At 40.4% G+C, this 21,040-nt stretch overlaps 1 protein-coding gene across 2 annotated transcripts in view; it reads left to right on the top strand.

Annotated features, from left to right (window-relative positions):
* The window catches only part of dpp10 (dipeptidyl-peptidase 10 (non-functional)), a 292,988-nt gene that overhangs the window by 128,721 nt on the left and 143,227 nt on the right, over nt 1-21,040 (top strand). Inside the window, exon 1 of one of the 2 annotated variants that reach the window (XM_084724500.1) lies at nt 3,469-4,063. The exons of the other annotated variant lie outside the window; for it this stretch is intronic. Within the exon in view, the coding sequence (XP_084580626.1) occupies nt 4,007-4,063 (57 nt within the window). The 5' untranslated portion in view covers nt 3,469-4,006. Of the gene's footprint in view, nt 1-3,468; nt 4,064-21,040 lie in introns of those variants that run through there. 2 annotated transcript variants of the gene reach the window in all.

The raw sequence follows: 21,040 nt of genomic DNA, 5'->3' as shown, positions 1-21,040 counted from the left end.
GTTGTTCACAGTGGAAAAGTGCCAAAATAAAGACACTCAAAACAATCAGTTCACAAGCCCTGATTTCTGAGTGTGCTGTTGATGGGCAGTATTTTCCCACAATCCAACGCTCAGGAAAACAAAACATAGCTAATGCAAATACATAATCACTATCTCAGACAAGTGCTATCTCTTTGTTTAGTTAACCCTCAGTGAGTGGCAGTTTGATTTTACAGAGTGTACATATTGCATAACCTCCTGTTGGTATCAATCAGTAAAATTGATGCACAGTATGTATAGAATTAAATTCCCCTAAAAAGTGTATGTGGTATGAAACTGGAACAAAACTTAAGTGTCCTACATGTTGATGCTTTGATGATAATGAGCCTTAGTGGAGGCAGCAGAAACAAGTTGAGAACACATTAATGTGTGTGTCATCAGAGTTTCCTTTAAAAAAATGTATAGACTTGTATGAAAGTCTCTGTCAATCATTGCTTACAACCCACAAGAAGTGTGTGGTGGTGTCAGGACACTGTGGGTGTCAACCTTTGTCTCTCGTCTGTTCAAATAGAGACTTGAGATTTGATAACATCAATATTTCCCAGAAATCATCATTGCAAATCTTCATATGACAAAATATCAAAGAAATCAACATTGATTGAACTGACATCCTTTGAAAGTTTATTTATAGTTTATGTAGAAACAGCCAGGGGTGTCCCAATTTCAATATTAAAATCAAAATCAATTGAAATGAGCTTTTAGGTTGAGCAATTGAATCAAAAAAGCAGAATCAATGATTCTCCCAGTATTTTTTTTATCCACTCCACTCGCTTGCAGCGTCTGAGGAATGAGCATATGTCACAAATGGCACCACTTTAATGTTCTTTAAATACAGATGGCAATCTGAATCACTTGAAAGGCCTGTTCTCCACTCAATACATTTTTATTTATTTTTGTGAACAACTTTTTATTAGTTCATGTTGACTGAAAAAAATGTGCACATATACAACTTTAGTTTCAAAATAATTAAACTAGAATTAATTCATTGTATTTTGTGCATGCTTCTAGTTCAATCTGAAAAAGAGCTTTTATAAACTAACCAGATGCAGATGTAAAGCTGTGAAATAAATGCAGTGGAATATTTCCCTCTGAAATGTAGTGGAGTGGAAGTATGAGATGGCATAAAATAGGAACACTCAGGTAAAGTACACACACCTCAAAATTGTACATGACATGTACAGCACATGAACAAATGGAGCCTACTTACTTGCTTTCAACCACTGCCATGCCCTCATGTGGTTGTAGTCAGAGCTTGTGTGAGTTATTACACCTCACAATCCCTAATAAGCTCAGTAATTCACCACAGAAGTCAAACTCTGATATAAAATATCGATCCTTGTCTGGCAGAGACATTAAAGATATGAGACTTAATACCACAGCCTCCAGTTTTCTGTGTGTGTGTGTGTGATGTGGCTTCAGCATGTGGGCTCTCCCAGCACCATAAAGTTGAGTCTCTGACCACAGAAAACATTGCCGGCACTAAGTTAGATATAGCGTTGAGTTCACAGGTGTCATTTCACTGCTAAGTACTGCAAAGACCGATGCAATTGCATCTTTGCCCTGCGCCTATTTAACAACCCACAGCAAGCTGAGCTGAGCCGCACTGAAGCTTCTTTATTGACCATTTGAGCTGCTCGCCCCAGGCCGAGGAGAAGCTGCTCTACAGCAGAAACTGCTCTGACTGAGAATGTGGCCATTTTTCAGTGTGTGATAGAATAAGCAGAGGTGTGTGTGTGTGTAAGTGGCATGTATTACTGACGTTGTGGGGAAGTCTTTTTACACTCTCAAGTCCCTACAAAGACTTGTCTGCCTTATGGGGACAAAATGCAAGGCCAGTAATGTAAATCATTAAATTTTAGGGTTAAGACTTGGGTTAAGGTTAGGGGTACACAAGTAGTGGGGTTAGGGTAAGTCCCCAGGAAATTAATGTAAATCAATGTAATATTCTCTGAAGTGATGGAAATACAAGTGTGTGTGGACTTGCATTATTACAAGTTCCCATAATGTAAATCATTCAATTTTGTAGAGAAAACTTGGTTTAGTTTAGTTAGTTTAGTTTAGGGCTGCAGCTAATGATTATTTTCATGACCAATTAATCAATTTGTTCTTTCCTCAATTGATCGATTGTTAATTGATTAGTAGTTTGGTCCATAAAATGCCAGAAAATGTTGATCACTATTTTACAAAGCCTAAAGTGACATATTCAAAGGTCTTATATCAAAAAAACAAAGATATTTAGTTTACTGTCACAAGAGAAAAAAGAAAAAGAAACCAGAAAATATTCATATTTGTGAAGCTGAAATCATAGAATTTGGACATTTTTTTTTATTATTAAAAATGAATAGTTATTGATTAATTTAATCATTAATTAATGCAGCTCTAGTTTAGTTTAGTTTAGTTTAGTTTATTTTGGACATTTTTCAACTCCCAACACAAATTGTACTGACCGAAAAGGTCAGGGCTGAAGCTTTAGCTTATTAAGTCCACCCTTTTTATGCTGATTATTATGTACTGATTGCTTTAAATTTATATCTGTATATATATATATATGTATATATATATATATATATATATATATATATATATATATATATATATATATATATATATATATATATATATATATATATATATATTCATATATATATATATATATATACACACCCAAAAGTCCCAAACAAACTATTTAATATAGAAACTAATTGGATATCACCATTTTATATCTGGCGATCACCTAAGTTCTTCTTGTTCTTCTTTTATTTTTAATCTATTCAGTGTTTCACATATTTTTTTTATTTCGTTTTCAAGGCTATTCCACAGATTTACTCTTGTTGCAACTGTTGTACATCTTTGTTTCACATTTGTTCTGGTCTTTGTTTTGTAAACCTCTTAGGTTGTACTGACTCACTTTTACTTGAAACAACATCTTGATACAGACTGGAAGCATCTTTGTGTGTTTTTTAAGTTCACCAATTCTCTAAATTTGAGAGCCTGTGAATTTCTATATTAGTTGTTGAGTTGGTGCAAGATAATGAGTTCGTATTGCTCTTTTCTGTTGTATGAAGATTGGATTTGTGCTCAGGATTAAGGTTAGGTTTGTGTTAAGTTTGAGTCGGTTATGGGAAGGGTTAGGATGAGTCCCCAGGAAATGAATGTAAGTCAATGTAATGTCCTCTGAAGTGATGGAAACACGACTGTGTGTGTGTGTGTGTGTGTGTGTGTGTGAGAGAGAGAGTGTCAGTGTGTGTATGTGTGTGTGTGTACCAACGCAACAAATGAAGATGAATGTGCAGCGGGCTTTCAGCACCGCGGACAGCTCCAGCATCAGTGCCTGACTGCTGGGCGTAATGATGCAGGATTTCAGTCGATCCACAGGCACAAGAGTTCATCCTGCACTCTTATCATCAGTCTGTTTTTTTTTTTTTTTTTTAATCCAGCAAAAGCAACCCCCCACCCTCTCGGGAAACCATCACAAGACCACTTGAACACCCCTCGCCTCCCTCCTCCTCCTCTCTGTGCTATATCCCCCCTCATCCATCCTCCAAAACCCCAGACTGACTGGGAGCGGACAGACGGACAGGAGGCAGAGTTATCCAAGTGTCAGGGTGCTAAAATGTGAGAACACTTCGGCTCTCTCGGTTCGGTAACGAGCGTGTCCGAAACTCTCCTCCCTTTCCTTCCATTCCTTCCCGGTGGCTGGGGCTGATGTGAACGCACAGGCTGCGTTGGCTCCTCGTCAGACGCTCGTCCAGTCCGAGAGCTCGCACATATTCAATCGTGACGGCTCCGTCCCTCCTGCTCCCACTCCTGTTTAAGATTCCGCAGTTGACAAGACGCCGCCGCCGCCGCCGCATCCTTCCTTCCACCTCTTCTCACTTCTTTTTCTTCCCACGGAAAACGGGAATTTTGGCCGCTGTGCTTTTGCGGGGAAGGATTCGAGCAAGTTTGATCGTACGAGGAGTTTACAATGACAGCCACCAAGGAGCAGCCGAATCAGAGACCGAATCAGCCGCAGCAGGATGAGGTGGGCATTTGGCTTTTCTTTTCACTTGGTGTGCAGGTTTATCCCACGTTATTACGCTAAACTCTGTTGGATGACCTGATCTGCAAGGTCAGTCCATCCATCAACATATTGCCGTGTTTGATTGTGCAGCTGGCAGCCTCATACATGAAGTGAAATGTGTGAAAACGCATCAGTTGCTCGGCTTTTGGCTTCTTGTCCTCATCAGCATCAGTTTTCTGAGGCTGCGACTGAGGCGAGAGGCTCGTTCAAGTTCACATACATGCCGATATTGAAACAATCAAGCCGTCGTCAGCTGTCAAGACTGGGTCACAGGAATCTCGGACGCCTGCGGGCACACGCACTGTCAGTGGAGGGGGGACGGAGAGGAAGACTGCGCAGGGCGCATTGTAATTCAGCCGCTGCCTCCTGTCAGCTGCCCCTCGACACCTTGAAAGAGAACAGTCGTGGAAAATCACTTTGTAAGAGGGAAAAGGCACTGTATGTGATTTCCCTTCCAGATACACTCACTGTGACTCCACAGCTGCGCGCAGCCTCTTATCCAGGCACCTTCAAACGCTCATGTTGGACTGAAGGGTTAAATATTCCCGTTTTAGGCACCTGTGCGCACACATTGAGCACTTCGATGCTTTTTATAAGGGTTTAAAGGTCCAATGTGCAAGGTTTTTGGGATTAATGCTAGAATATGGCAGAAACTGAATATAATATTCATAAGTATGTTCTGATTAGTGTATAATCACCTGAATTATGAAATTAGAATCAGTGTGTGTTACCTTAGAATGAGCCCATACATCTACAAAGGACACAGGTCCTCTTCTACAGGGGGTTGCCTTGTTTCTACAGTAGCCCCGAACAGACAAACCAAACCCTGGCTCGAGAAGCAGCCTTTCATGTTTTTTTTGGCCACCACAGGTTCTTCTAGTTAGTTGATCATTTTATTAACACAAACAAAACAAAAACATCTTGGAAGGGGAGGGAGAGATGAGGTGTTTGAGGACTGCAAGTTCATCACTTCACCTTCACCGCTTCACCACTAAATGCTGAAACTGTTCCTTGAAGTGCTCCTTTTAGACTGTAGGAGTTAAATGCTTCTGTGTCAGGCACCTTTGCACACACATTGTGCATTACAGTGCTTTTTTAAGGGTTTAAAGGTCCAGTGTGCAGGAATGTATAATACAATATTCATAAGTATATTTTCATTAGTGTACAATCACCTGAAAATAAGAACCTCTGTGTTTCTGATACCTTAGAATGAGCCTTTTATATCAACAGAAGTGCAGGTCCTCTTCCATGGAAACAGCCATGTCCCAGTAGCCCAGAACAAACAAACCAAACCACTGGCTCTACATGCAGCCTTACATGTTTTTCATAAGTCTTGCAGACACTGTAGGTTCTCCTAGTTATTTTGTTGATACAAACAAATAAAACATTTGGATACAAACAATACACAAAACATTTATATATGCAAGAAATCCATTACACCCCTGGAAGGGGAGGGTGAGACAAGGTGTTTGCAATCTGCAACCTCTCCGCTAGATGCCACTAAATCCTATACAGTCATCCTTCAGACACTTGTGTTAGACTGTAGAGGTGAAATGTAAATGTTTAGGCACCTATGCATACACATTCTGCATTCCAGTCTTTTTTTGCAAGGGTTTAAGCCCGGCAGAGGTGACAAACATGTGGCCCACAGGCCAGAACTGGCCCACCAAAGGGTCCAATCGGCCCACTGGATGACTTTGCAAAGTGTAAAAAATTGCAGTAAATTATCCCAGACCGGAATATTGAAGATTGTGTAAAATTAAAATAAATAAATAAACCGTGTCAGACTTCTATCTTAAAATAATATTGGTGGCACCCTGTTGCTATGGCTCTGCCAAAACTTTAGATTTATAAATGGTTTGTAAAGCAGGGGATAACTTAACCCTCCTCCTTGTTAGCTTTCACTTAAGTTGGTGTTGTGTGGTGATGCAGCATTACTGCACAGCAGTGAAAGTGTCTAGAAAATTAAAGGAATTTTTGGACGTCCACACTTTTACTGGTCTGGCCCACTTGAGATCAAATCAGGCTGTATGTAGCCCATGAACTAAAGTGACTTTGACACCCCCGGTTTAATGAGAATGAGATCAGAGTCTTTGCCATGTGCACTCGACAACCATGCACTTGTGTTTGTGCCAAACCACTGAGCCTCTATCACCATCAATTATTGATTTCCCTCCTCTAAATGTTCTCCGTGTTCCTTTAGGCACATGTAACCTCCGCTCAGTCAATGTGCCTTTCTATTACACCAATAACTAATCCCACCAATGATGCAAATTTCGTCGGTTTCACTGTGGGCCTTCCTCTGAGAGACTGCCAAATATATTCTGGGTGCTCTTAATTGAATTCAGCCCTGTAGCCCTATTATTCTAAGAAATCAAAACCTCAGCCTCATAATTGAGTTTCTGTGCCTGAAATATTAGAAGGCCTCATGAGATGTGGTTGAAATATGATAGCTCACAGCATTCAGTACTTTCTCCTGTATATTTAAAGCTCGGTAGATTCCACTTGGTGGGCCTCAGGCTGTTTAAAAGTCATGTTGTTGGTTTTGTGCGCAAGTGGTGTTCACTGATTGAATCAGTCATGATAATGTACTGTGTGATCACATGTGTGAGGAGCTGCTAATGGAGACTGCTGTTGTTATAGACATAATGAATCCGGTAGATGATTTGAAGGGGGACGAGGTGGGATGTCATCTCACCGCGTTAGCAAAATGACCAAATTGCATTCCCCCTTTGTTAACCTGCCACCCCCCCCCCCACCCCCCTTCTCCATCCCTAAGCAGCAGCGAAAGTGCAGGAGCAGAGGTGTTGTTTAGCTGAATATGTTAGCCTCGTCTCTGACTCATTGATCCATTATCTGACTGAGGTTTTTGACAGTCAGAATCTGTGGCTCTGAATTATCAGCAGTCTAACTGTGTCTGTGTGTGTTGTTGAATACATGGAGCTGTCCGTGGTGCTGAAGGAGCAGATGGAATTCTGCAACTTTTTACCCGACCCTGGCCCCTTCTGTGAGTTTCATCTCGGATCTGTAATAGTTGTTCATGTGCTTGTTCTCTTGTCGCAGATGAATGAAACAAACTGGGTCCATCGTGCCTGTTAAAAATCAACAAATTGCCTACTGCCTGAATCCTGCAAACTGGGATCCCCGCAGACACCAGAGGCATAGTTTTTGCCAGTTTGTCAATCAGTTTGTTCTGAATGACTTCAAATCTTTGATATCTGTTTTAATGAGTGTTTTTTTTAAACCACTTAATTGGTGACCCCCAGTCAAAAACATTAAAAAAATGTGTTTGTTTACCAGTGAAAAGACAGATCAGAAGTTTTTCACTGACGATTTGAAGACATTGGTTGAACGTTCACATTTAGACCATATTTCACTGGGATTTGCAGTGTTGACATATTTCATCCTCTACACTCTGAAGATAGAATATCGGCCTATCGTCACTTTAGAGTCTAAATAAGAAACCACATCCAAATTTCTCAGCATGTTTTAGATGCTTCCCAGAAGCGGCTCGGAACTCCGAGCCTATTTTTGATGGATGCTGCATCAGTCGGAACAGAGCAGATCGAATGGGCAGGAAGTCAAACACAGAAAAGGCAGGGAGCTCCTAGGTGCTTCTTGTTTGCAGCAGCCTATATAGTTTGTGTTTATATCATTTTATATGAAACATTAGATGTGTTGAAATTACATCTTCCTGTAGAACACGTTTCACCCACCAGTGCTGTATGACTCAGGAGAAGTGTCTTCACACCTATCAGTATTGTCTCTCTTTCAACCTACAACTGAACAAAGTATCAAAATGACGAAACAAATGTGTGTTTTGTGACACTTTGATGTTGTAATTGCATTGTAGCCGGTTTAAAAGAGGGTGAAAACAGGTCTTGGGTGTTCAGACCGCATAGCAACCAGTTTTCAACACAAAGTCCTCATTGGTGCTCACTAGGATTTATTGATTGAGTTCATGTTTGAAGTATTACACACTATCAGGCAGGTGGGGGCTCTCTGTGAGTCATTTTGAAGGAGACAGACACAGACGCTGCAGACAGTCTTCCTCACGTGCTGTGTTGATGAATTATTTAACTGTAGCTTCCCTAAAATAATAAGAACTTGTTTTTTTCAATTGATATTAATCACACAACAAATAATGAAGAGATAAGAAAATAAATTAATTGACATTTATCTATGGTGGCTCTCTCTTTCAGTAGGTTATTCTTGGGGCACACAGGGACCCCAGTCAGAAGTCCCTATAAAAATTGGCATGATGAGGGTTAATCTAATGGTGACTGCAGCATATCAGGATTAAAATCTAGGTTTTTAAAATTTGGATTTTTAGGGTTTTGAAGAACTGAAAGATCACAGAGTCGGATGATTTAAGTATTTGTGACTGAAGACGTCTGCACACCAGCTGCACACGGTCTAAAAGCCTCAGTAAATTTTTGATCACTGCATGTTGGGCAGTCAGTTGGACTTATTGCGTAAGGTTCGTGCACCCGGCTGGCGTCACGTTTGCGAGTGTTCGGGGGGGGGGGGGGGTGAGTAGTGCCTTAGCAGAGCCAAAGCTATTACTGTCCCAGGCTCTGTCAACCCACAGTCTGTATACATAGCTCCTTGGCAGGCTCTTAACAGGGTTACTCTTCATCAAAGTTTCATGACGATGCTGAGGGAATTACAAAAGGGGAGAACACGGAAGGATCTTTAAATAATAGGTGGAGGAGAGGAGTGAGCCCTCAGCTGTTTTAGTATCTGCATGGTGGAGGAACAGGAGTTCTCTTGCTACAGTTAAGTCCATTGTTGCTGAATCCAAAGCCTTTTTTTGTTTGTGGTTTAGTCAGTGTGGCAAGAAAATATGAGTCTCTTGCCAAACAAACAACTGGTGGGAACTGTCAGGCACAAATCCATAACTCTGCAGCTTGAAGATTTCTAGTGTTTTTTCGTCCAGTTATAGAACTTCTACAGCCCACTTGTTCTATGCACCAGAGTCCACAGCAGTCAGCAACCAGAAAAGAAAAAACATTAAATGAGCAATATGTAACAACGGTGCATCCAAAAATGAGTTCTGCAACCCAGTGAGTTGGAGCCATTATTCAACATTTAATACAACACTCAAAGATGCATGCACATTTTGGCAACAGAAGTATTGGTCTCCCTGTTATCCAGACAAGTAATCAAGCTGCAAATGTTGAAATCGATATTTGACTGCTTGACCCAAGTTGTACAGAACTCCGACAGGATCACGACCCCTTCAGAGCACCCGGCGGTGTCTATGGGTGCAAGCTATTAAAGGTATTGACTGAACTGAGGACGCAATCAAACCTGCTCGTGTTTGCAGCGCCCACTGACAAGCTGTTGCGGTCCGTCGTGTTTCTGTCGCTAAACTATGCACAGAGCTCGCTTGTTGTTTACAAACTGCAAAAGTGTGTGTATATGTTGAAACGCTGGTGGATGACACACAGAATGATTACAGTGAGCCACAGCTCTTTCAGCATACGTGTGGAATGTGAGTGTTGCATTGAGGCAGAATTGAAGAAATACAAACTAATTATTGTAAAATATAAAAAAAAGACTTCGCATAGGACATACAACTATTAAAAAGCAAGAAACCAATAAAAAGATTCTAATTCACATTAAAATGTTTGGTTTATAATTAACTCTCACATTTGGGTCCAGGACTGTCTATTTCTGCTGCTCTTAACATGACAATTTTTAGATTTGATTTTTAATTATCTTTATTCTGTATTATTTCAAAAGGTTCAATGTACTTTGATCAATATCCAGACAAATGTAAATGCACCTGAGTTAGTTAAAGACTATAGTTTTCATTGGCACCCACTTTGGCATCCTACAATAATAAAAAAAATAGTTTAAGACCCAGTGCACTGTGGAAAACAAACATGAGCAGACAAAATCTAATAACAGGTGATCATATGATTCTCTTTAGTTAGCTCACATTTCTTTTTGCAGCTATTCTTCAGGACATTGGGGACAAAATTGGGCAATTTCAAAAAGTGGTGGGGACATATAAATACATTTTATTTGGAATTCCGAAGTTGTCAAATATGTCAAAAAACAGCAATCCAAATAATTAGTAAAATCTTTGAGGTGTTTGGTGAAAGTGACAGTAACAGGCTTAAAACTGCCTCATCAAATTGAAAAAGTGCAACAACTAATCCTTTCAACTCAAAATAACTTTTGCTTGGATTTTATCCCGAGTTAGACCGTGTCACCAACTTTTCTGACTTAAAAGAAAATTCCATTTTGTGGGGAGTTAAAAAAAAAGCTGTGGCTCAATTGGGAGCAGCGTGAAGTCTGAATTGTTAGAGTTGAAAAGTCTAAATTGAGGCTGCATCAGCCGATACTGACTGAACAGTGGGTGGTTGAGTTGTGGGTAATGTAAGTGCCTGGTAGAAAACTGCATGAAATAAAATGTCAAATGGTTTGTAATAGTAAAGTTAAGTCAGATATTATTTATAGAACTCAATCCCTCAGGGGGCTTTACAGTCTGTACAGTGTGCAGTACTCTCTGTTGTTAGAGCCTGGACTTGGAAGAAAAAACACCTCCAAAAAACTTTTAACAGGGTAAAAATGTAGGAAACCTCAGGAAGAGCCACAGAGGAGGGATCCCTCTTCTATGATGGATGGATATGAAATAGATGTTGGATGTACAGTGCAGACATTCATTAAAAATTTGGATGACAAAACTTCTGATACATGTAGATCATGTTATAAGTATATGTGGAGAGTGTGGATCCAGGAGGACGTTGAACAACTTCAGGTGTCACGTCAACTGGGACCTGAGCCAAGTTCCCAAACTTTTTCAACTTGAGACACCCCCCCCCAAAAAAAATCTGGTTTCTCTTCAGGACCCAAACTTATAAAAGTACATCATGAATTGCTATAACATCTAAATGTATAAATGGATAAAATTAAAATAAACCAGAACTGATTCTCACCACCTCATATGAACTTAAAGTGTATATTAACAGTACAACAGGGTGAACAGGAGTGGCCACTTTTCCAATCATGCCTGGACTGAGTACTTTTTTAAGTTTGCTATTTTATGTTTCAAAATGCAAATGTCAGTTTTAGTTCATGTTTATAATGTGTCTTCAGATTATGTTGGTTTAAGTTGGCAGCCTAATTGTCATTTTTGTGCTGGTTTATAGTTAGTTAGTTAGTTATTAGTGAGGTGGCTGCTACATTTCTCAGCTTCAGCTGTGCTTTCATACCATACTATAAAGTTTTTGTTCACGATACTGAATGTCGTGAAAGGATTGAAATCACAGAGAGCTACTTTCTGTCTGTCATCCCACAGTGCCTGCCTCTTTTTGACAAAATGTGGTGTGCAATTTACTCTGCAGAGTAATTATACTCACATTGCATAGGTGCAAGGCTATCAGAAACAGTGTCAAAGAAAAAGGTGATGTCTGCACTCTTACTCTATGCCACAAAAGATTAAAGATGACAACATTTCAGTCCAACTTGGATAAATAACTTGGAAAAATAATAAAATAGTAAAAACGGTGGCAGAATCATGATATGTTCTAGACCCTGGCAGACATATTTGTAAAAATGTTGGTTTTATTAATACAACAAGAGTTTTTTCTACTGTTTTCTACCTTCCACCATGATCTGGCTAACCTTTAGAGCATAAATAGAGCATAGAGAATAAACAGAACTTGCCCTGTTTCTCTTGGTATACTTAAAGAGAGTATATGTGCATAACTTGAGTCAGCCAGCTCTGAATGGGAGCACTGGAGCACACTTGGCACTGAAACTATACAGTGTGGCCAATCCCTCTTCACTGTCGCCGAAAAAAAACCTGAGAACAAACTGACTCATTTGACATTGGCTGGTCTCAAGCTGTGTCGCCGCCTCCTGTAACCGCAGACATAATAAAAGCCGACTGAGAGGTTGACCTCTCTGAGCGACCCTGTGTCCAGCCCAGGCTCTGTGCAGTCAGTGGGGTGTATAGACTTACCGCCTGGCCTGTCCTGCTTCGCTTTGTTAATGGAGCCGTTGTTGTCTGTGCCTGAGAGAAAAGGCAGGCGTTAGGAGAAATGGATGTCTACCTTATTGTGAGTAAGAGGGGCGCTTTCGCACGCTGGGATCCTCTGGCCCGGGAAACTGTAATTCACACTAATGGAGAAAATGTCCAGGACACTGCTGCTGCTGCTTCACAGTGGCCTCAGAGAGAGAGAGAGGGATGAGCAGGGGAAGGAGAGGAACGAAGAGAAAGAGGAGAGACCAGGAAGGTGTTGTGAAGGTGGAGGGGGAGAATCATCTAAGAGAAAGCAGAAAAGCAGAGTATGGACAGTAAAGACAGGAAGGAGGAAGAGGTCTTAAGATGATTTAGATTTAGAAGCAAACATGGTTTTGTAGCTTGACAAATACAAAGTCTTCATTGTTCTGATGTGATGAAATTATGGTTAAACCTCAGTAACTGCGGGGACAGAAGAAACAAGCTGTGAACATGTTGCGATGAATAACATATCAAGTTGATATTACAAAGTTGTGAGCAGCTTATTTGCACATTTAGCACTTACAGAGCAATATTCTACATTTGGACACGTTTAAGCTCACCATTCACTCTCTTTTAGCTCTGTTTCTGGTCTCCACCATTTCTTGATGGATATATCTGGTTGCTCACTGCTCCCCTTTCACAGGTACATTGTTATTATAAATATTATGATCATAGTATCTTTCAGTGTAAGATAATTAACCAATAAGTGGTTAATTCATATTGAGCACCACACTGTGACAGCTTTTATGCTTCTGTTTCATCTTATTTATAATAAGAAGCACTAATAAACTACGCAACACCGAATTGTGGAGCTGGACTGGTAGACTGTTGTTTGTGATTTCTGTGCTCAGGATATTCGGACCTGAAGCTCAGTGGGGTGCCAGAGCCATGGTCCGCCAACGCTATACAAGCCTCCCGAACCGCCACACAAACAACACCGTCTCCTTCTCCCCCTCACCCTCTCCAACCATCAGTTATGGACGTACCTTAAGTGACTCTCTCAGTCCAAATCAGCCCAGCAGTTCACTTCAGCTCACTTCAGTTACAACAATCCAACACAGATAGAAAAGAAATACCATCCTGTCTCAGTCCTCTGGCTCTGGTGGCTCAAACATGTCCATGTTTCAGGTCATTGTCAGGTCAGAGTGGTGTCTGACACTGAGGCAATGGAGCAGACACACCCCCAGCATTTCAGAGCAGAGAAAACTGCATTTTTTCATGATTTTAAGACCTAATTTTATACTCTTGGCAATTTTTTTAATGGTTGAAAACTGGCTGGGTGGTTAATGACATGTTTCTGTGGTGTGACAAACTCAGAACAGACATTTATTGTTGCTCTACAAGATCTTTTTTCCACAAAAGATTACCTGGTTACATTTTTTAAACGACATCTTGTCTTTTTTGTGCATTTAAAAATCCAGAGTTTATGAATATGCAGATATTTTCCTTGTTAATGCCAAAAATAGTTAATCCTCTGCCTATGTGCACTGCTGGCTTCAAGTTTCCACATCATACTCTTGTTAGTTTCAAATTGGACATCAACTGGCTTCCAAATGAATTGTGATGTTACAGATCATTTAGCAAACCAACAGGTTCTCACTCTTAACTCAAATACAGCTGTCAGCGTTCCTCAAGTGTCAGTTTTGCACAAGTGGGGCTCTGTGGTCAAGTTAGCAACAACACAAATTTGGGCTGATTTAGGTAAAGATGGTTTGAGTTAAAATAGTGACCTCATATAAGTTCACATCTGTAAAGTAATGTTACGTAACATGCATAACATCTGAAAATGGTGTTGACTGTTGGCTTCACATGCAGTACCACCTGGGTAAAAGTTCTGGGTTTGTTTGACCCCACCATTCACTCCACCTCATCCATATGCAGACTTTCTCACCCTTTGTACTATGTCACCTGACTTTGACAGCACATCAAAACATGATGCTAGAGGGGCGCCTCCAGAAATGACGCTTGAGGGATACCTACAGGGTCACTTTCTGAAGTGTAGGGGAACCGACCAAGCTGTGCTGGGAGTGAGAACAGAATGCAAGGGCGCATATTGGTGGCGGGGTTGTGTTTTACTGGAGAGCTGACATTTACACAATATTATTTGTCACAAAAAATGTAAAAATTCACAAAGACAGGATGGTTTCCTGGATGAGGTTTTGTGAATGTTAAAGCTGACAGCGGTTCAGTCCCAGTTCGCATTCAGGGAAAGAATGAATGAAAAGAAGAAAAGAAGCTGATGTAAATACTGTAGCAGCCACTTTGAATTCAGGACATGTCCTTTTCTGAATGTGGTATAAGGTCATCCTAATAAATGTTCAGCCCACATCTGCAATCGTCTCTTTCTGAATACTGAGGTATTTCACAGAGCAGTGCGCTTTGAAAATATCACAAATCTGCTTACTCACGATTCAGAGACACAGGAACGTGTTATTTGTTCTCATGAACACAGGACAGAGGTTTTCTTTTCACACTTTTCACATTTGGATTCCTTTCTTTAATACTTTTTTAACTCCTCCTGCCTTCTGATTATGCAGTTGCTCAAAGACCTGCTCAAAAAAAAGCAACACATCCACATCGACTTTTCTGTCCAAAACGTCCCAGCCCGGGTGGTGATTCACACTTTCGACCTTCGTGTCATAAGCTTTCCCCTGTATCCTGAGGCAAACGGTGCCCCGAATTACCCGACGCTGACACATGTTCTATCCTCGAAAGGATTAAGAGGCAATTACAAAGTTTGAGTCATCAGTTGGGACACAGACAGGGGACAGGCTGCAGTAGAACCTGAGATAACAGGAATTAGGAAGAGGGAACAGTCAGACCTTGTGTGTGTGAGTGTGATAACAGAGGACGGCTTGTGCGCATATACGTGTAGGGAAAACACACACCTCAGGCACCCTAATCCACTCAGATTTTATAGGTTGAGGACTAACATCAGGGTATCTTCTTTTGAGGACCATCTTGTGTAAATGTGTGATATTTTTTCCCTCGCTGGCCTCAAAAATGTTTTAAACATTTAAAGTTGCTCCAGGCAACTTTCTCCAGCCAAAAACATCAGCTCTAATTGAGAAACGCCATACATTTTCCCCGGCTGTCAGCTGAGATTCGGATGCTGGGTATACGGACTGTTCTCGCTTCACAGTGAACCACTGAACAACGGCGGGAACAAAAGGAACAATTAGAACAACAAATGTTCAAAGAGACATGCGCTGTCTGACGCAACGTCTTCCTTTCTTGCGTGTTCTTTGATACAAAGCAGACGTTGACAGCCTCGCTCGGTAAACATGAGCTGTCTGTGTGCCATGGTTGTAATTGAAGTCAAGATTTTTCAAATAGTTGTCTCGTGATGCAATTCACAGCCGTGAACGCATCATGTTTCTTTCATTTGTAGATGAGAGGGGCATGAATACATCAAAAAGCATTTTGTTACAAAATACTTGCTCATCAAATGTATCAAACACAATTAGAGAATCAATTTATAATTTAGAAAAACAAGCTGATATAATCAAATTTTAGGCATTCACTAGTCTTAATATGAATCTGTCCTTAACCTCCTACTACATTAAAAAGATGAGCGCTGCTAATTTCCCACATCATAGCTTTGAAGTGGCCAATCAGGGATAGTGGGAGGCTGTGCATTCAGGGGTGCATGTTGTGTCAAACTGACCACTGACTTACTGCGATACTTCCGGTATGGACATTCAGCAGATGCCTTTTTTAAGAGTTATAAGTATAAGTGCAGCAGGGGAAGTACATTTCTAAGATCTCCAACTTTACAAGCAACCACCTGACCCTTCACTAAGCCCCTCCTCCAAACAGTAACTGTCCAATCACAGATAAGCAACTAAAGTAGGCACCGCAGGCCTGTCAAGCTTTGCGTCTCCCATGAGTTTGACGGTGGTGTCTTTTTCGTGGTCTTTCAAAAATGTAAAGAGCAAACATGTGAGGAATGGAATAAACTTTGTCTTTATCTGCTCTGATGTAAACTGTAAAGGTTAGCATCTCCAGCTAACTAGCTTAATATCTTATCTGTGGGGGCTTTGAACAGGAGGATGTGAGGGTCAATGCATCTCTCTCTGGCTCACTGTCTCACATATGGCCCAGGTAAGTTTAGCTCTCGATGTGGCTGCTCTTAATGTAATCTATGGGCTTCCACAGTGCAAAATATTCAATAGTAAAAAAAATCCATCTGTAGATGCACATGACTGTCAGCTCTTAAAAAAGTTGTGAAGCTGTGAGACACTGACGAAGAGCACAGTCAAACACTTCATGAAACTGATGAGCATGGTTAATTAAATCCGATGAACTTTATATTAGGTGTTAATGAATTCCATGCATGCCACTGGCACGGATTCCTCCTAGCACTGAACTACTGAGATTATTTTTAGTTTATTCCATGAATATTGTTCTCATTAATATTGACATGGTGGCTCGGCTCCTGCCAGGACTTTACTCACCACTAGTTCATCAGCTCAGCTCAGATGAAGTGCAGGAGTGTTTCTGGCAAACACAGTTTTCTGCACTTCTAGGACTTATAGTAAGCACTGAGGGCAGGCACGGATCGATTTGACTCCCTGGGGTAGATAATCAAGGCTCATCTGAAAGGGCAGTGATATTGATGGCGCTCTACAGATAGATAAGATAGACCACCACATTTATCTGTCCACTTTCTGTACTGTACAGATCATGGCTGTTTAGTGCAAATTATACAGATTATCTGTACAGTATGAATCGCTGGCAGCAGTGCAGCAGGTGACAGGTTTCACATCTGTTTAGCCTTGCAACATTTCATGAGAAAGGCACAAATCTTAAAGGGACAGTTCATCCTGAAACAAACATACAGTATACACACATAAGTAAACAGTGCTATCTATCCATCCAGATAGAGTTTTAGAGATATGGTACAGACTAATGTCTGCATTCTCTCCAATATCATGGAACCAGATGGCACTAGGCTTGTGCTGCTCAAAACACCAAAAGAAAAAGAAAAATGGTGTAAAAAAGACACATGCATCTATTGATGGATGAGAAGTCACAGCTCAGCCAGGGAGGACGCCATTAATGATTACATCCCGCACTGTCACAAGCACGAGCAAAGATGCATGCATCCTTCCACACAGTGTTACAGTTAGCGGATGAAGAAAATAGTTCCTGCATGAAACTGCTCACAATTTGGGTCATAATTTATGGAAAGAGACTAGAGTCTGATGGATAGTGGATTTTTGGGGCTGATATTAGTAGATATTATAAGTAAAAAAAACTGCAATCGATATATCAGCTTATAATTTAATTAAAGAGACAGTTCACCCCCCAAATATTTACATATTTTAAAAAAAGCAGATTTTCCCTCTGGCCTGTGGTCAAATTTGTCCTTGTATACTATTTTGGTGTGAGTTGCCTCATTTTAGAGATATATGTAGGAAGTACTTTCTTTCTGCAGTAGAATCTAGAGGAACTACTTCAGAATCTACCAGAATGACTTTCTTTCTAATAGCAAGAAAGTAGTTCCTCCATGAAACTGCTCACAACAAAGTGTCTGGATTACCTTAAGTACCTGGGTCATGATATTTTTGGAAGAGGCACTGGTTTTGAATTTTTCTATTGTATTTTTTGGTGCTTTGAGCCCCACAAGCCGAGTGTCATTTTGTCCCATTATATTAGAGAGAAGGCAGACATCTCCATGGCTGATATCTCTAAAACTCTGCAACACTGAAACTATCTAGGTGGATAAATAGCACTACACAGGAGAGGAAAAAGACATGTGTTTGATTTTGGGGTGAAGTGTCCATTTAAAAGGAAATTTACATTTTGTTGCTATTTTTGTAGCTTGGACCATTATTCCTCACAGCATGACACTGAAATAATGAAATGAACTGAGATCTGGGAACAGGCCACGAGCAGTCTGAGGATCAGGCATTAAAAAGTCATATTATCTAATGAGGGTTAGTCAAATGTCTTTATAAAGGCGGATGGTGAAATTAATACTCAAAGTATATGTTGTAAACATCCATAGCATTTTGCAAGCTAACTTTGTGGTTTAAGTTTGAGCAACCAACCTTACTGTTGTGTTTGTATGTTTAAATTAAAAAGCATTATTACCGACATTTAAAGTGCGCTCACTTTCTCTTATACCTCCAAATCACAGTAAGTGCTTCAGACAATCTGGTTATACTGTTGGTTTGTTTAAACCCTGTTTGATTGTCTGGCTGCTCATGTTCGTTGCCAAAGCAAAGGCAAAGTAAATTTATTTATATGGCACATTTCATATTCAGAGGAAACCCAAAGTGCTTTACAGAGTACACAGGCAAAAGCATGAAAAAACAAATGATGAAAAATAATGAAAGCACAAGTAAGGCACACAGAGTAAAACACTAAAACAAAACAACAAATACATTTGATTTAAGAGAAAAGTAATTAAAGGTTATGGTAAACAGTGTTGCTGCATTCTACTCAGCAGTTTCTTCAGTGAGTATCATAACCAACAGAAAATGTAGGAAAATTACAGATATAAGACCATTCTGGTTCAGTAGAAATAAATGAATTCATGGTTCTCAAAGTGTGGCCTGTGGGCCGATAGTAGATTATATATCCATGATAATATACTATATGTTCACTTTCAGTGCACAACATTTAATAACCCTTTACAAGCCTATGTCAGGTTATAATGACAACTTGTAGAAAGCTACTGGTAACCTGGCAACTAATAGCACTTTAGCAAGTGTTGCAGGAATTACAATCCATTATCAGTGGTAGTGTTGGCTAAAGTTAGCAGTTCCAGTGGACAATGTGGAAGTGAGATGGAAATCCCACCATAGAAACGAAACGCTGTATGGTTGAGAGGAAAATACGGTTTCAGGAAAAATGGATCAACTCTGAGTTCGTTGGACCCCGGGGGAACAGATAAACCCATCTGCCTTATCTGCAAAGCGGTGAATTCTGTGCTCAAGGAATTTAATTAATCATCGTTATGAGACCAATCACAAATCCTACGACAAGTTCCTGGGTTTTCCTGCATAGCCCTCAATCATATTCTGGCTCCTTAAACTGGCACTCAGCTGCTATTGTGACACGCAACAGAGGAACATATTCCCAACATTGCTCACATAGAACTGGAGGATTGTGCAACTGTAAAGTCAACCACAAGCTGCTGCATCACATAATTTGTAACTCTGTGGTGGCAATGTAATAATAATTTATTATTAATAATTATATTTATTCATTTCACCACATAAAATTGTGTCTTTCCTGTGTGTGATGTACTGCTGCTTTGTGCTGACATCCTTTAGCTCATCCGTAAACGTTCAAGCTTGTCTTTCTGTCTCCTTTTTACCTTGAAAGTCACTTTATTGTGTTGCTCGGGAGAGATGTTTGCAAAGGCTTATTTCTACAGACCTTTGAAAAGTAGGAAAACTAATATCATGTAAGTAAATTGAAAAATCATCTGTCTTTCTTTTCTTCCTTCTTTACACGGAGCATTCAGCCTGTGGGTCTTTCACCACCGTGTTGCACCGGTGCAGGTTGTTAATATCTTCTTCAGTCTGCCGAAACGTCGGAATTTTATGGAGTGAGACTGACCTTCACCTTACTGAGCATAATTACATTCACAGTGGAAATAATGTTATTCAACCTGCTGCTTAAAATACAACAGTTTAGCATTAAACACTGCTTAGATTACTGAAGAGTTATATTAACTGGAAGCTGACCTGCTGCTAAATGGAAATCTGATTCACCTGCTGCTCACACGATAAACTCAAGTCTGACTGAAACCACACACAACCACAGCTGGGAACAAGTCTTTGTTTTGTAAGTCAGGAGAAGCAATTCTTCAAGCAAAACACAAGTAAGGAAGGCTCGAAGTCAAGTCTGACAAGTCAAGACTAACAAGTCTCAAGTCAAGTCCAAGGTCTAGACGGGTAAATCCATAGTCAAGTCCCAAGTCAAGCCTAACAAGTCCCAAGTAAAGACAGGCAAGTCCGGAGTCAGGTCCCAAGTCAAAACAGGCAAGTCTTGAGTCAAGTCCCAAGTCAAGACTGACAAGTCCTAAGTCAAGTCCTAAATCAAGACCGACAATTCCTAAGTCACATTCCATGTTAAGACTGACAAGTCCCAAGTAAGGACGGGCAATTCCTGAGTCAAGTCCCAAATCAAGACTGACAAGTCCTAAGTGAAGTTCTAAATCAAGATTGACAAGTCCTAAGTCAAGTCCTAAGTCAAGACTGACAATTCCTAAGTCATGTCCCAAGTCAAGACTGACAAGTCCCAAGTAAAGACAGCCAAGTCCTGAGTCAAGTCCCAGGTCAAGACTGACAAGTCCTAAGTCAAGTCCTAAATCAAGACTGACAATTCCTAAGTCATGTCCCGAGTCAAGACCGAGAAGTCCCAAGTAAAAACAGGCAAGTCCTGAGTCAAGTTCCAAGTCAAGACTGACAAGTCCCAAGTCAAATCCTAAATCAAGACTAACAATTCCTAAGTCAAGTCCCAGGTCAATTCAAGTCCCAAGTCAAGACTGACAAGTACTGAGTAGATTCACAAGTCCTAAACCTTGATTTTCGAGTCCTAAACAAGTCATAATGTGCTCTTTACCAAATGTAATGACAATTTAACAACAGAGCCTCGAAAGAAATCAAATCCAAATGCAGAAAGAAGATGGCAGCCGTTGCGTCTCTATCAGTAATTCTCACCCTAAACCTCCTTTTGCACACTGGAATTTGTTTTTTGGTGATCACTATGTAGGTTTTGTATGGGAACAAAATTATCGTTTATACTTTTTTCCCAACTGGAGCTCAGTAATATCACATTAGTTTTTCATTGTTATTCTCCTGCAGCTTGATTGGATGCTGTTGGATTTAATCAAACAAAGTGGATTTGGGGAATTATGTGTTGGCTTGCTGAGACTGAATAGCATCAACCTTAGTTGA

The sequence above is a fragment of the Lutjanus erythropterus genome, chromosome 8 (assembly GCF_056507025.1).
Source record: "Lutjanus erythropterus isolate fLutEry1 chromosome 8, fLutEry1.hap2, whole genome shotgun sequence".
Lineage (NCBI taxonomy): Eukaryota > Metazoa > Chordata > Actinopteri > Lutjaniformes > Lutjanidae > Lutjanus > Lutjanus erythropterus.
The sequence above is the reverse complement of the archived record's forward strand: the minus strand, read 5'-3'. Positions and strand labels throughout refer to the sequence as shown.